General features: G+C 50.0%; 1 protein-coding gene across 4 annotated transcripts in view; it reads right to left on the bottom strand.

Moving 5' to 3' along the window:
* The window catches only part of LOC146869498 (keratin, type I cytoskeletal 19-like), a 38,217-nt gene extending 30,714 nt beyond the window's left edge, over positions 1-7,503 (bottom strand). Inside the window, exons 1-3 of one of the 4 annotated variants that reach the window (XM_085600623.1) lie at positions 7,123-7,217; positions 6,895-7,046; positions 5,997-6,818 (exon numbers count right to left, since the gene is read on the bottom strand). In XM_085600623.1, coding sequence (XP_085456749.1) covers positions 5,997-6,461 — 465 coding nt within the window. In that variant the 5' untranslated portion in view covers positions 6,462-6,818; positions 6,895-7,046; positions 7,123-7,217. Of the gene's footprint in view, positions 1-5,996 lie in introns of all 4 variants that reach the window. The other 3 variants (XM_085600536.1, XM_085600712.1, XM_085600441.1) reach the window with 3 other exon arrangements.
* Positions 7,504-14,179: the final 6,676 nt, after the last annotated feature.

The following is a 14,179-nucleotide window of genomic DNA, read 5'->3' as shown; positions in this document are numbered from 1 at the left end:
CCATTCTAAATACTGCACATAAAAGTAGCAAACAGTTCCATATACAATAGACTAAAAATAAACTACATCATCATTCATAGACAAACTACAGCACCCATAGGACCTACTCTTTTCTTCGTATTATTGATCCGCACAGCTGCCACTAGGAAGTTTGCAACATGGAAAATAATCCGGGCACTACTCAACAGTTGCAAATAAATAAGTGCCGGCCTAACCTGAACAAACCCTGCTCCCCTTAACACTGGTATCAAATACTTTTTCCTAATGTCTGCGTAATACTCGCAGAACATGACAAAATGCAGAGTATCTTGTAATGAAAAATTGTCGCACTTGCAAGGCTCAGCATTGTCCGGTATTCCCCATTTAGGGAAATCTCCCAAACTGAGGTGAATTATGTTGAATTGAAATCTAGTTAGCAGGTACCGATGGAAAGGGCGTGTAACTAACTTCAGGTAAGGCTCCAATCCTGGTGAGCTCGCTAGCCCAAAGTTCAGTCTTACCATAGGTTTTTTCAGCTCTGTTTCCTCCCTTTCGGTTGATCGAAGGTTAGCCATGGCGGTTTTATCAAATCTACATCTACTTTCTTAATAGTTTCCGGGGCCGAGAAGAGCCCAGGACGTCCAAGTTTTTTAAAGGTGGATTCGATATTTGCTATCCATGGAATTTTACCAGCCTTGTCTAGAGCTAGACAGTCTTTTAGAATCATATGGTTCAATGTGATCTCCTGGTTAAGCCAGGTCTTAAGCCAGCATATTAGCGGGGCTATTTTCAGTATATCAGAAACATAACCCAGCCCCATCTCTGCATGGATCGAAAAAGTAGGGGTTGACTGTGGTACAGATAATAAGGTTCTTAGAAATATATTTTCTACCACTTGAATTTGATGATCTTGTGAGCTATACCCCCAAATCTCTGAGCCATATGTAGCTATTGCTAGGCACTTAACCTTATACACCTTCAAAATGGCTTCCATGGGTCTAGCCCCAAGGCGTTTTGAAAAGCCCATAAGGGCTGAGGTAGATCTAGCAAATACATTTCTTTTATATTTCAGTTGGGGACCCCAGGACCCTTTTTCATCAAATAGGAGCCCTAAATAGGTAAAAACAGGGACCCTTTTAACCTCATCTCTCCCACAGAAAAAATACATCATTCTTTTCTTTCTACTTTGTTCCCCCACAATCATTACATGAGATTTTTTAGCATTTATTTTCAGATCTAATGACTTCATGAATTTGCCAAACTTATCCAGCAGTTTATTTAGACCAAATGTAAATGTAAATGTGCAGATATTTATATAGCGCAAATCACCAACCGGTCTCTAAGCGCTTGCTCAGGGAACGCACGTCATCCGCGTAAAGGAGAACTGGTATAATTGTTTCTCCTACACGCGGGACGTCTAATGTAGCTCCTTCAAGCCAGGTTCCAATGCATTTATATAAAGCGTGAAAAGTAGAGGTGCCAATATGCACCCCTGCCTGACCCCTCTTTCTGAATTAAAATACCTTGTGCATCTCCCTTCCTGGGTGACTCGAATAGTGGCTAATAAGCCACAATGAAGGTCAGCCAGGAATTGAACTAAAGCATGGTCAATGCCAATATTCAGAAAATTTGCCACAGCTTCGACCTGTTTACTAGGTCGAATGCCGTTGAGAGGTCCATGAACCCCATATAGAGGGAACCCTTTTTAGCTATGGTATATTTACTGATAAGGAGCTGTAGGTTGAGACATTGGTTTAATGTGCTCCTTTTGGTTCTAAAACCGTACTGAGCATTAGACAAGATCCCTCTCCCCTCAAGGCAGTCTGTCAACCTCGCCAGAATAACTCTGCCTAATATTTTCACCGCGGAGTCTATCAAGGAGATAGGCCTATAGCATGATGGGTCATCTCTTTTGGCCCTTTTTAAAAACCGGAATAATAATGGATTTGGACCAGGGAGTGGGAGATGAATTCGAACCCGAAGCATTGAAGACATTTGTCAATACCCTGGCCCAGAATCTAGGAAAACTTTTAAATAGGTCCGCTGGGACCCCGTCCGGCCCTGGCGCCTTGTTTTTCCTAGTCTCCTCAATTGCTCTTGCCACTTCAGTCTCCTGAAAAACCACTGCTGGGGCTAATTCTAAATTAAAGATCGCATCTTGCGAACTCTCTGCCATCTGACTCCCATAAATCTTCTTAAAGTGGGCTATCCACTGGTCATCAGGAATATTGCAATCAAGTGGGGAATTATCTTCTCCAGAAAAAAAGGGCTCATTAATGGTTAACCAGAATTTCCCACTATCCCTCAAAATCTCCGGGGACAAAAGTTTATCCCCTCCTGTCATGTCATTGGCACAGTAAGCAGCTCTGGTGGAAAATGGGGGGACAAGAGTACACGGCGAGACCAGGTAAAGGTCGAGGCGATGTAGAGCAGGCTTGTACATTTTGTGTTTGGCATACTTTAACTGCTATTGAATAATATAGTTTATAAGTAAGAGTAACACTCATTTTCAGGGTGTTAAAAGAAATATATGTGGCCCATGTGGCACCCGAAAAGTGGCATTGCCTCCCTCCCCCACTCCACGTATAAAATAACAATGTCTATCAAATGAATTTCCATTTTTGTCCAGCGTTGAGGTTTCTTTCGCTTAGATTAAATTTACAGGAACTCCCTTTTGGAATAAGTACAATGGATTCTTGGCACTTTCCAGGCTGCCGTCAAACTGCCAACAACCCCAAGCCCCAATAAGGCCATGTGTTTGCTTGCCAAGTTAAACTGTGTAATGTTCAAGGGGGAGGAAGAAACAGAAATTCATATTGTTACGACTTGAACAGGCTCCAAAAACCAAAGGAAACAGGCAGGCGGGCATGAGCGGAGTTCTCATTGTGCACCGTGGTAGCAGTCAGTGTCTAGTTTTCTTCTACTAACACATGTTTGTGACCTCGAAGCCCTGTAAGGGCTCGAGTCGGGGTACCACATGGGTGGACGGCATCCCCCCCACTTATTTTACCGGGAGCTCGATAACTGGAGCAAATGGAGCCACACATTCACTCTTTGGCCTCTCTGGGGCGAGATTGGAGCTCATTTAGAATGCTGCTCACGCGCTGGCTTCTCTGATGCAAGCGGGATGAGCGAAGGGAGGCAATGAGTCTGATGGTGCAAAGTCACACCGTGTATCCTCTCAAGCGCCTAGAGTCGGATGGAGCGCTCACGTTTCACAGTACCATGTGTGAGTAGCTTCGCCCCTTCTGTTTTTTCTTCTTGCATTTTGAAGCCAGTAATGTGGATTTTTACAGGAATAAACAGCACTCAAACTACAGAATGGAAAAAATAACTTGGGACAGAAGGAACTGCTGATGGATGGAAAGGGGCGAGGCGGCCGGCACAGAGCTCGTGGCAGTCCCCTGCTCGGTGTGTCTTAGACGAGAGCGCTCGCGCTGCTGCGACTGCGCTGTTTATGTCGAACGAGGCTTGTGCGCGTGTTCTTTGTAATGGGGCTCTTCATGTGGCGCAGCTTCGGGGCGCTTTGTAGCCTTGGAACGTCATGGCTGCCAGGAAAGACCTTAGCTGTACTTGAGTGCACAGCTAACGGTAACACGAGGCAGCCGAGCCGAGAAGCTGCCTTCCCCTGGGGCAGGAGGCGGCGGCCGGAAGGTACCTGTTCTCTGAGCTCCTCTGCGCACGCGCACTACCTGTTTACAAACTTCGGAACCAGGATTCCCGCGCAGTGCTGAAAGATCTGAGCGCGGGCGGGGCCATGACGGAACGGTTCCGTCATAAGCACAGCCCAACCGGCGTGCATGACGGAACCGTTCCGTCATCGGCATCGAAGAGGTTAACACCAGGCACGCTCTATGGGAGATGGACAGCAGCTGAAAACACTACTTGCAAATAGGTGGAAATAGGTGCCGAGGTTTTCCGCGTCATGCGTGACACCAACAGCCACGCCTGGCCTGTCGGCCAACAGCATATTTTATTCTAGGACATGTAGGGGCAGATTTATGAGCCACTTTTGCGTCACTTTTCCCATGTTAAAAGTGACACAAAAGTGGTGCAAGGGGCTCATAAATCTGCCCCGTAGTTTTGATATTTAACATGGGAAGCATGGGTTCAAAAAGCCCAGCATGCCAAGGGCTGTTGATTAAACGTCAAGACTGGCTGAAGGCATTGGACACGACACAAAGAAAAACAAAGGGGCTTATTTACAAGCCCCTTGCGCCACCCATGCGTCATTTTTAAAATGGGGAAAAATGACGCAAAAGTGGTGCCAGCGGCTTGTAAATAAGCCCCAAAATATTTTGGAGCAAATCCTTCGCCTGCATGGAGTGCCGAGTTTGCTCAGGTTCTAGTTCCTGTCTAGTCGAATTAACAAGTGATGACAACTTCACCAATCGGTCAAAATTGACTAGATAAGCATATATGTATGTATACATGTATGTGAGGGACATAAAAAGCACACCTGGCTACGAAGCTTTGGAGTACTGCAGAATGGAAGGAGGATATAATCAAAGGGGGTGGGGGCAAATTGGAGGGTGGGGTTGAAGGTTGCCAGATGCCTACATGTCAGCAGGTTCACCAGTTCCAGGCCAGGGCTTGTCTTTTGTAAATTATTGTTCACTCAGTTATTTTAGTTGAATCAGCCAAGATTACAGCTCTCAGAATGCATTCGATTGATACTGGAAAGCCTATGACAGAGAAATAAAGTTCCTAATGGCAGAGGGATCTGGTAATAAAGTTCCTAATGGCAGAGGGATCTGGTAACATGAAGAAGAGATGAAGGAACTACAAATGTATACATCAGTGTGGGGAGTGGCTTGTTGAGCTCTGTTACATTGCAATAAGTACGGGACACTTCTATGGCATCAAACATCACCCACAATGTGGCCCATGGTCCCCTGACTAGTGATGCTCAGAATACCAGGTGCAGACGTTTATGGCATTCACTGCAGGTCGTAGGTAATTCAGGTGACAACCTTATGCAATGTGATCAGAGACAACCGTTTCAGTCCTCAGCTTTCATATGGGAACCAAACGCATTGCCGCTATGGCCGTCTAGGTTTGCTACCATTGAACGAGTTAGACCAGCACACTATAATGGGAATGAACTGTAGGCATGACGGTCTGAAGGGCTGTGATTACCCTAGACACAAAAGTATACAGAATAAAGCATTTAGGGATGCCACCTCTTGTGTGCAGGCATAGCAGGTGCCTGGGCGGTGCTCTGAGCTCTACCACCCAGCAGCTGGCTCCTCACCTTGTCCCGCAGGTCTGGCCGGTGCTCTGAGCCCTACCACCCAGCAGCTGGCTCCTCACCTTGTCCCGCAGGTCTGGGCGGTCTCTGAGCCCTACCACCCAGCAGCTGGCTCCTCACCTTGTCCCGCAGGTCTGGGCGGTGCTCTGAACCCTACCACCCGGCAGCTGGCTCCCTACCTTGTCCCACAAGTCTGGGTGGTGCCCTGAGCCCTACCACCCAGCCACTGGCTCCCTACCTTGTCCCGCAGGTCTGGGCGGTCTCTGAGCCCTACCACCCAGCAGCTGGCTCCTCACCTTGTCCAGCAGGTCTGGGCGGTCTTTGAGCCCTACCGCCCAGCAGCTGGCTCCTCACCTTGTCCCACAGGTCTGGGCGGTGCTCTGAACCCTACCACCCGGCAGCTGGCTCCCTACCTTGTCCCACAGGTCTGGGTGGTGCTCTGAGCCCTACCACCCAGCAGCTGGGTCCTCACCTTGTCCCGCAGGTCTGGGCGGTGCTCTAAGCCCTACCACCCAGCAGCTGGCTCCTCACCTTGTCCCGCAGGTCTGGCCGGTGCTCTGAGCCCTACCACCCAGCAGCTGGCTCCTCACCTTGTCCCGCAGGTCTGGCCGGTGCTCTGAGCCCTACCACCCAGCAGCTGGCTCCTCACCTTCTCCCGCAGGTCTGGGCGGTCTCTGAGCCCTACCACCCAGCAGCTGGCTCCTCACCTTGTCCCGCAGGTCTGGGCGGTGCTCTGAGCTCTACCACCCGGCAGCTGGCTCCTCACCTTGTCCCGCAGGTCTTCAATGGTCTTGTAGTAGGGGCTGTAGTCACGGGTTGGGCTTGGGCCTTGCTTCTCGTACCACTCGCGTATCTTCAACTCCAGGTCGCTGTTGGCGGCCTCCAGCGAGCGCACCCTATCCAGGTAGTTACCCAGACGGTCGTTGAGGTTCTGCATGGTCTCCTTCTCGCTGCCCCCCAAGATGCCTCCTGCGGCAGCATTGACGGCACCGAACCCTACCCCGTAGCCAGCGCCACCACCGCTGCCATATCCACCACCATAGCCATCACCAACACCGCTGCCGAATCCCCCACCATAACTACCCCCATACCCCGAGGAGACAAGCCTAGCGGAGGAGACAGACACCCCCTGCCCCCCATAGCCTCCATGGACACTAGGGGCCTTGAAGGCGACCACGCGTGGCCCCCTGAGGGAGCTGCTGCTCTGCCTGTAGCTGTAGCTCGACGACATGGCGGACGAGGCTGATAAAAGGGCGGGAAGTCAGAAACCCAAGACTGCTCGGCCTGGAGCGCAGGAAGTCAGAGACCCAAGACTGCTCGGCCTGGAGCGCAGGAAGTCAGAAACCCAAGACTGCTCGGCCTGGAGCGCAGGAAGTCAGAGACCCAAGACTGCTCGGCCTGGAGCGCAGGAAGTCAGAGACCCAAGACTGCTCGGCCTGGAGCGCAGGAAGTCAGAGACCCAAGACTGCAGGGCCTGGAGCGCAGGAAGTCAGAGACCCAAGACTGCTCGGCCTGGAGCGCAGGAAGTCAGAGACCCAAGACTGCTCGGCCTGGAGCGCAGGAAGTCAGAGACCCAAGACTGCTCGGCCTGGAGCGCAGGAGGTCAGAGACCCAAGACTGCAGGGCCAGGAGCTCAGGAAGTCAGAGACCCAAGACTGCAGGGCCTGGAGCGCAGGAAGTCAGAGACCCAAGACTGCAGGGCCTGGAGCGCAGGAAGTCAGAGACCCAAGACTGCTCGGCCTGGAGCGCAGGAAGTCAGAGACCCAAGACTGCTCGGCCTAGAGCGCAGGAAGTCAGAGACCCAAGACTGCAGGGCCTGGAGCGCAGGAAGTCAGAGACCCAAGACTGCTCGTCCTGGAGCGCAGGAAGTCAGAGACCCAAGACTGCTCGACCTGGAGCGCAGGAAGTCAGAGACCCAAGACTGCTCGGCCTGGAGCGCAGCAGCGGTGCAACCGTGACTGGTCTGAGAGAAGGGGGAGTGCAGCCCTTCCCAGTCCGCCCCCCTCCTTTTATCCCCGCGACAAAGGGTGTTGTCGGCAGAGAGGAGGACATCTAAACACAAGTCCAATTAAACCGGCCCCCTCGTCCATGCCAACTTTCTGAGGTATTTCTCATTGGCCCGCTGGTAGGAAAGCTCGTGTTTGTTTTTTCTTCCTCGCTGCAGACGAAGAGTGATTCATTGTGGGTGACTCACGGCCGGAGTTGTGGGACGGGAGGGGGGCGGTGGAGGTGGGGGTAGAGCCAGGTTCGAAGGCAGTGAGACTCCTGGATACAATAGACGAGCTGGCACCCGTGGCTCCTCAGTGGAGTCCACCCAGCTAAGTTACAGTAGGCGCTGCGGGCACCGGGCAAGCTCAGGTGTGACTGGTGCAGTCGGCAGCTTTTTGCATGTGAAAGCTGAGGTGTGGCAAGCAGAGGCGGCTGGTGACATTTGATAGCAGTGGGAGCAGTGAGGCGTAAAAGTTTGAGTGACCTGTAACGAGCGAGTCCAAGTTTTATAAGGGGCGTTTGGGGGAGTTCTTCCCCTAGACATTTTGGGAAAGAGAGTGAGCAAACAGCACATTTTCAAGCACATTTGAGAAAGCAAGAAGGTTTATAAGGCAATAGTGAAAGTGTAGTTATGGCATGAATAAAGATATTTCGTATGAAGAGTTACAGAGGTAGGGAGAGGTTCTTAGGGTAAAAAAATGGAGTAAAGTGCCTCACAGGGACAAAAGGTACTTGAGCGCTGCAGATAATATCTATGATTAATGTAAGGGCGTAGGAGACACTTTACTGAAACCACTGAGAGGGATTCTGTCACAGAGCTGACAGAGTCCCTCCTTCTATAGGGATGGAGAGGGGAGAACACCTGAGGAGAGCTGGATGCAAGAATGTCTGAGAGAATAGAGGACCCACTGCTGTCAAATGAGGGGGGGCGTGGGGGCAGATTATCAGATGCCTGGATTGCAGGGTCTAAGTGTTGGGATACGGAAGAGTGTACAAGAAACAGACTTGAAAGAAAGTACCTGAGTAGTGTGATGGAGGGATAACACCTGAGGAGAGCTGGATGCAGGAATGTCTGAGAGAATAGAGGACCAACTGCTGTCAAATGAGGGGGGGGGCAGGGGCAGATTATCAGATGCATGGATTGCAGGGTCCATGAGGTGGGATGAGGAAGAGTGTACAAGAAACAGACTTGAAAGAAAGTACCTGAGTAGTGTGATGGAGAGATAACACCTGAGGAGAGATGGATGCAGGAATGTCTGAGAGAATAGAGGACCAACTGCTGTTAAATGGGGGGTGGGGGGGCGCGGGGCCAGATTATCAGATGCCTGAATTGCAGGGTCCAAGTGTTGGGATACGGAAGAGTGTACAAGAAACAGACTTGAAAGAAAGTACCTGAGTAGTGTGATGGAGAGATAACACCTGAGGAGAGATGGATGCAGGAATGTCTGAGAGAATAGAGGACCAACTGCTGTTAAATGTGGGGGGGGCAGGGGCAGATTATCAGATGCATGGACTGCAGAGTCCAGGAGTTGGGATGAGGAAGAGTGTACAAGAAACAGACTTGAAAGAAAGTCCCTGAGTAGTGTGATGGAGAGATAACACCTGAGGAGAGCTGGATGCAGGAATGTCTGAGAGAATAGAGGACCAACTGCTGTTAAATGGGGGGGGGGGGGGGCGCGGGCCAGATTATCAGATGCCTGAATTGCAGGGTCCAGGAGTTGGGATACGGAAGAGTGTACAAGAAACAGACTTGAAAGAAAGTACCTGAGGAGTGTGATGGAGAGATAACACCTGAGGAGAGCTGGATGCAGGAATGTCTGAGAGAATAGAGGACCAACTGCTGTTAAATGGGGGGGGGGCGCGGGGGCAGATTATCAGATGCATGGATTGCAGGGTCCAGGAGTTGGGATACGGAAGAGTGTACAAGAAACAGACTTGAAAGAAAGTACCTGAGTAGTGTGATGGAGAGATAACACCTGAGGAGAGCTGGATGCAGGAATGTCTGAGAGAATAGAGGGCCCACTGCTGTCAAATGGGGGGGGGGGGGGCAGGGACAGATTATCAGATGCATGGATTGCAGGGTCCAGGAGTTGGGATACGGAAGAGTGTACAAGAAACAGACCTGAAAGAAAGTACCTGAGTAGTGTGATGGAGAGATAACACCTGAGGAGAGATGGATGCAGGAATGTCCGAGAGAATAGAGGACCAACTGCTGTTAAATGGGGGGGGGGCATGGGCAGATTATCAGATGCATGGATTGCAGCGTCCATGAGTTGGGATACGGAAGAGTGTACAAGAAACAGACTTGAAAGAAAGTACCTGAGTAGTGTGATGGAGAGATAACACCTGAGGAGAGCTGGATGCAGGAATGTCTGAGAGAATAGAGAACCAACTGCTGTCAAATGAGGGGGGGGGGCATGGGCAGATTATCAGATGCATGGATTGCAGGGTCCATGAGGTGGGATGAGGAAGAGTGTACAAGAAACAGACTTGAAAGAAAGTCCCTGAGTAGTGTGATGGAGAGATAACACCTGAGGAGAGATGGATGCAGGAATGTCTGAGAGAATAGAGGACCAACTGCTGTTAAATGGGGGGGGGGGGGCAGGGGCAGATTATCAGATGCATGGATTGCAGCGTCCATGAGTTGGGATACGGAAGAGTGTACAAGAAACAGACTTGAAAGAAAGTCCCTGAGTAGTGTGATGGAGAGATAACACCTGAGGAGAGATGGGTGCAGGAATGTCTGAGAGAATAGAGGACCAACTGCTGTTAAATGGGGGGGGGGGCAGGGGCAGATTATCAGATGCCTGGATTGCAGGGTCCAAGTGTTGGGATACGGAAGAGTGTACAAGAAACAGACTTGAAAGAAAGTACCTGAGTAGTGTGATGGAGAGATAACACCTGAGGAGAGATGGATGCAGGAATGTCTGAGAGAATAGAGGACCAACTGCTGTTAAATGGGGGGGGGGCAGATTATCAGATGCATGGATTGCAGGGTCCATGAGGTGGGATGAGGAAGAGTGTACAAGAAACAGACTTGAAAGAAAGTACCTGAGTAGTGTGATGGAGAGATAACACCTGAAGAGAGATGGATGCAGGAATGTCTGAGTGAATAGAGGACCAACTGCTGTCAAATGAGAGGCGGGGGGGGGGGGCGCGGGGCCAGATTATCAGATGCCTGAATTGCAGGGTCCAAGTGTTGGGATACGGAAGAGTGTACAAGAAACAGACTTGAAAGAAAGTACCTGAGTAGTGTGATGGAGAGATAACACCTGAGGAGAGCTGGATGCAGGAATGTCTGAGAGAATAGAGAACCAACTGCTGTTAAATGGGGGGGGGGGGTGCAGGGGCAGATTATCAGATGCCTGGATTGCAGGGTCCAGGAGTTGGGATACGGAAGAGTGTACAAAAAACAGATTTGAAAGAAAGTACCTGAGTAGTGTGATGGAGAGATAACACCTGAGGAGAGATGGATGCAGGAATGTCTGAGTGAATAGAGGACCAACTGCTGTCAAATGAGGGGGGGGGCATGGGCAGATTATCAGATGCATGGATTGCAGGGTCCAGGAGTTGGGATACGGAAGAGTGTACAAGAAACAGACTTGAAAGAAAGTACCTGAGGAGTGTGATGGAGAGATAACACCTGAGGAGAGCTGGATGCAGGAATGTCTGAGAGAATAGAGGGCCAACTGCTGTTAAATGGGGGGGGGGGGCGCGGGGGCAGATTATCAGATGCATGGATTGCAGGGTCCAGGAGTTGGGATACGGAAGAGTGTACAAGAAACAGACTTGAAAGAAAGTACCTGAGTAGTGTGATGGAGAGATAACACCTGAGGAGAGCTGGATGCAGGAATGTCTGAGAGAATAGAGGGCCCACTGCTGTCAAATGGGGGGGGGGGGGCAGGGGCAGATTATCAGATGCATGGATTGCCGGGTCCAGGAGTTGGGATACGGAAGAGTGTACAAGAAACAGACCTGAAAGAAAGTACCTGAGTAGTGTGATGGAGAGATAACACCTGAGGAGAGATGGATGCAGGAATGTCCGAGAGAATAGAGGACCAACTGCTGTTAAATGGGGGGGGGGGCATGGGCAGATTATCAGATGCATGGATTGCAGCGTCCATGAGTTGGGATACGGAAGAGTGTACAAGAAACAGACTTGAAAGAAAGTACCTGAGTAGTGTGATGGAGAGATAACACCTGAGGAGAGCTGGATGCAGGAATGTCTGAGAGAATAGAGAACCAACTGCTGTCAAATGAGGGGGGGGGGCATGGGCAGATTATCAGATGCATGGATTGCAGGGTCCATGAGGTGGGATGAGGAAGAGTGTACAAGAAACAGACTTGAAAGAAAGTCCCTGAGTAGTGTGATGGAGAGATAACACCTGAGGAGAGATGGATGCAGGAATGTCTGAGAGAATAGAGGACCAACTGCTGTTAAATGGGGGGGGGGGCAGGGGCAGATTATCAGATGCATGGATTGCAGCGTCCATGAGTTGGGATACGGAAGAGTGTACAAGAAACAGACTTGAAAGAAAGTCCCTGAGTAGTGTGACTGAGAGATAACACCTGAGGAGAGATGGGTGCAGGAATGTCTGAGAGAATAGAGGACCAACTGCTGTTAAATGGGGGGGGGGGGGGGCAGGGGCAGATTATCAGATGCCTGGATTGCAGGGTCCAAGTGTTGGGATACGGAAGAGTGTACAAGAAACAGACTTGAAAGAAAGTACCTGAGTAGTGTGATGGAGAGATAACACCTGAGGAGAGATGGATGCAGGAATGTCTGAGAGAATAGAGGACCAACTGCTGTTAAATGGGGGGGGGGGGGCAGATTATCAGATGCATGGATTGCAGGGTCCATGAGGTGGGATGAGGAAGAGTGTACAAGAAACAGACTTGAAAGAAAGTACCTGAGTAGTGTGATGGAGAGATAACACCTGAAGAGAGATGGATGCAGGAATGTCTGAGTGAATAGAGGACCAACTGCTGTCAAATGAGAGGCGGGGGGGGGGGGCGCGGGGCCAGATTATCAGATGCCTGAATTGCAGGGTCCAAGTGTTGGGATACGGAAGAGTGTACAAGAAACAGACTTGAAAGAAAGTACCTGAGTAGTGTGATGGAGAGATAACACCTGAGGAGAGCTGGATGCAGGAATGTCTGAGAGAATAGAGAACCAACTGCTGTTAAATGGGGGGGGGTGCAGGGGCAGATTATCAGATGCCTGGATTGCAGGGTCCAGGAGTTGGGATACGGAAGAGTGTACAAGAAACAGATTTGAAAGAAAGTACCTGAAATGTGGATTTTCCTGATCAGTTATGTCCCCTATCTTGGACCCCAACGGTTCTATATGCATGTTACAAGTACATGTATGTTCCCTCCAGTTCCAGTTTCTAAGACGCAAACATATGTGTGTCTACCGTCGACATGTTCTCTGTCAGATCCGCCATCAATGGGCTGGATATTCGATTCCTAAGTATGAAAGGCCACCGACTTTATATGGCTAAGTTACTCCATTTTTACAGTTCAGGCAAGTAGGCCCGATTCTGTCCTCAAAGCCTCTCCCTGCTCTCTGTCTCTGACAGCTTCAGCTTGAGCTCGCATCTGTATCCATGAACTTTGTCCTACTCCCTGTGCAGCTAACAATGTCTGCCTCGGCCAGTTTTCGCCTGCCTGCCAAGAAGTTGTATTTCACCTTCGAATTATCTATTTTGCTCTTCAGCCGATGCATTCCTGTCAAGTGATTTAGGTAAACATTTCCTTTAGCTCACAAGCAAGGACTCAGCCTTTCCGTCCTCCTGCAAGTGATTCATAGCCCTGCTGCCATGGAAAGTTTTCTGCCCCTCGCATCTCATATAGACACTTAGACGCTTGTACACGCACACACAGTTAGTATAGAATAGATTCTGTCCGAGAGTCCTTCCTTGTGGATAACATAGTTCTCCAAACATAGGATGGTAGATATGATTTGGGATTAGGTTGACTTGACCCCCCAGACTTCTCGTCTCCACATGTAGAGCTAAATGTCAAGTCCCCTTCACCCCCTAGTTGCACGTCAATTACACGTCATGCTGCTGCGCGCGCATCTATGCCAAGTATTATCTTATAGATCCACCTATGTCTGATAATGCAAACCAATCATGTTTCTTTTATTCCTTATTACGCCTAGTTTCGATTACGTACCTGTTTTGTCACTCTTCTTATCAAATGTTACGCCTTCTACATTCGTTTCATTGTAATGCACTTATTATAAAAATACATGTCTGTCAATAAATTATTGTACTTCACTTCCTGAACCCTCGTGGTGACGGAACCTGAAGGCCGCGACTCGAGTCGGCCATTTTGAATGGAATAAAGCCCATTTAGAAAACCTCTTATACCACGGATTCTGCCTCTTGTTATTTTGAGCTATTTTACTTTATTTTAGGATTCCGTATGAAATTCAGTCCGGTATTTTATTTACCACATAATGGCGCCCGAATAGGGACACTTTCTCATCTCACGCGCCGGCGGTGCGTTGCAGGCCCGGTCTCCTGCCACAGCTGGACGGACCATAAACGCGTACCAGCAGGATTTCCTGTAAGCTCCCTCCGGTCAAGCGGGGGCGACTGAGGCTGCGATCAACCCAGACGAGGCGGTGAGAAGTGCGAAGTATCCCGACCAGAGCCTAGCTGAGAGAGCAAGATCCGAGGTATACAGAGGCCCACCAGGTTTTCCGAAATCCCGATGTCCAGAGGGTCCGCTGTCCGCAGTCATCGAGTCCTGTCCATTCTCTGAGGCCTTCCGTTTCAAGGAGCTACTCGGTGAGTACCATCGCCGGGGAGGCGTGTTGACGCGCACATAGGTTGTGCCGGTCAAGACGGATTTGGGTACACAAATCCGGTCTGCACTGTTTAGCAGTGTATATGTACTGTTTAGCAGTATATCAAGTATTCCGAAGAATTCAGTTATTGTCAAGAATTC

This window comes from Triturus cristatus, chromosome 1_1 (assembly GCF_964204655.1).
Source record: "Triturus cristatus chromosome 1_1, aTriCri1.1, whole genome shotgun sequence".
Lineage (NCBI taxonomy): Eukaryota > Metazoa > Chordata > Amphibia > Caudata > Salamandridae > Triturus > Triturus cristatus.
Note: the sequence above shows the minus strand (reverse complement) of the source record. Positions and strands in the feature narration are given on the sequence as shown.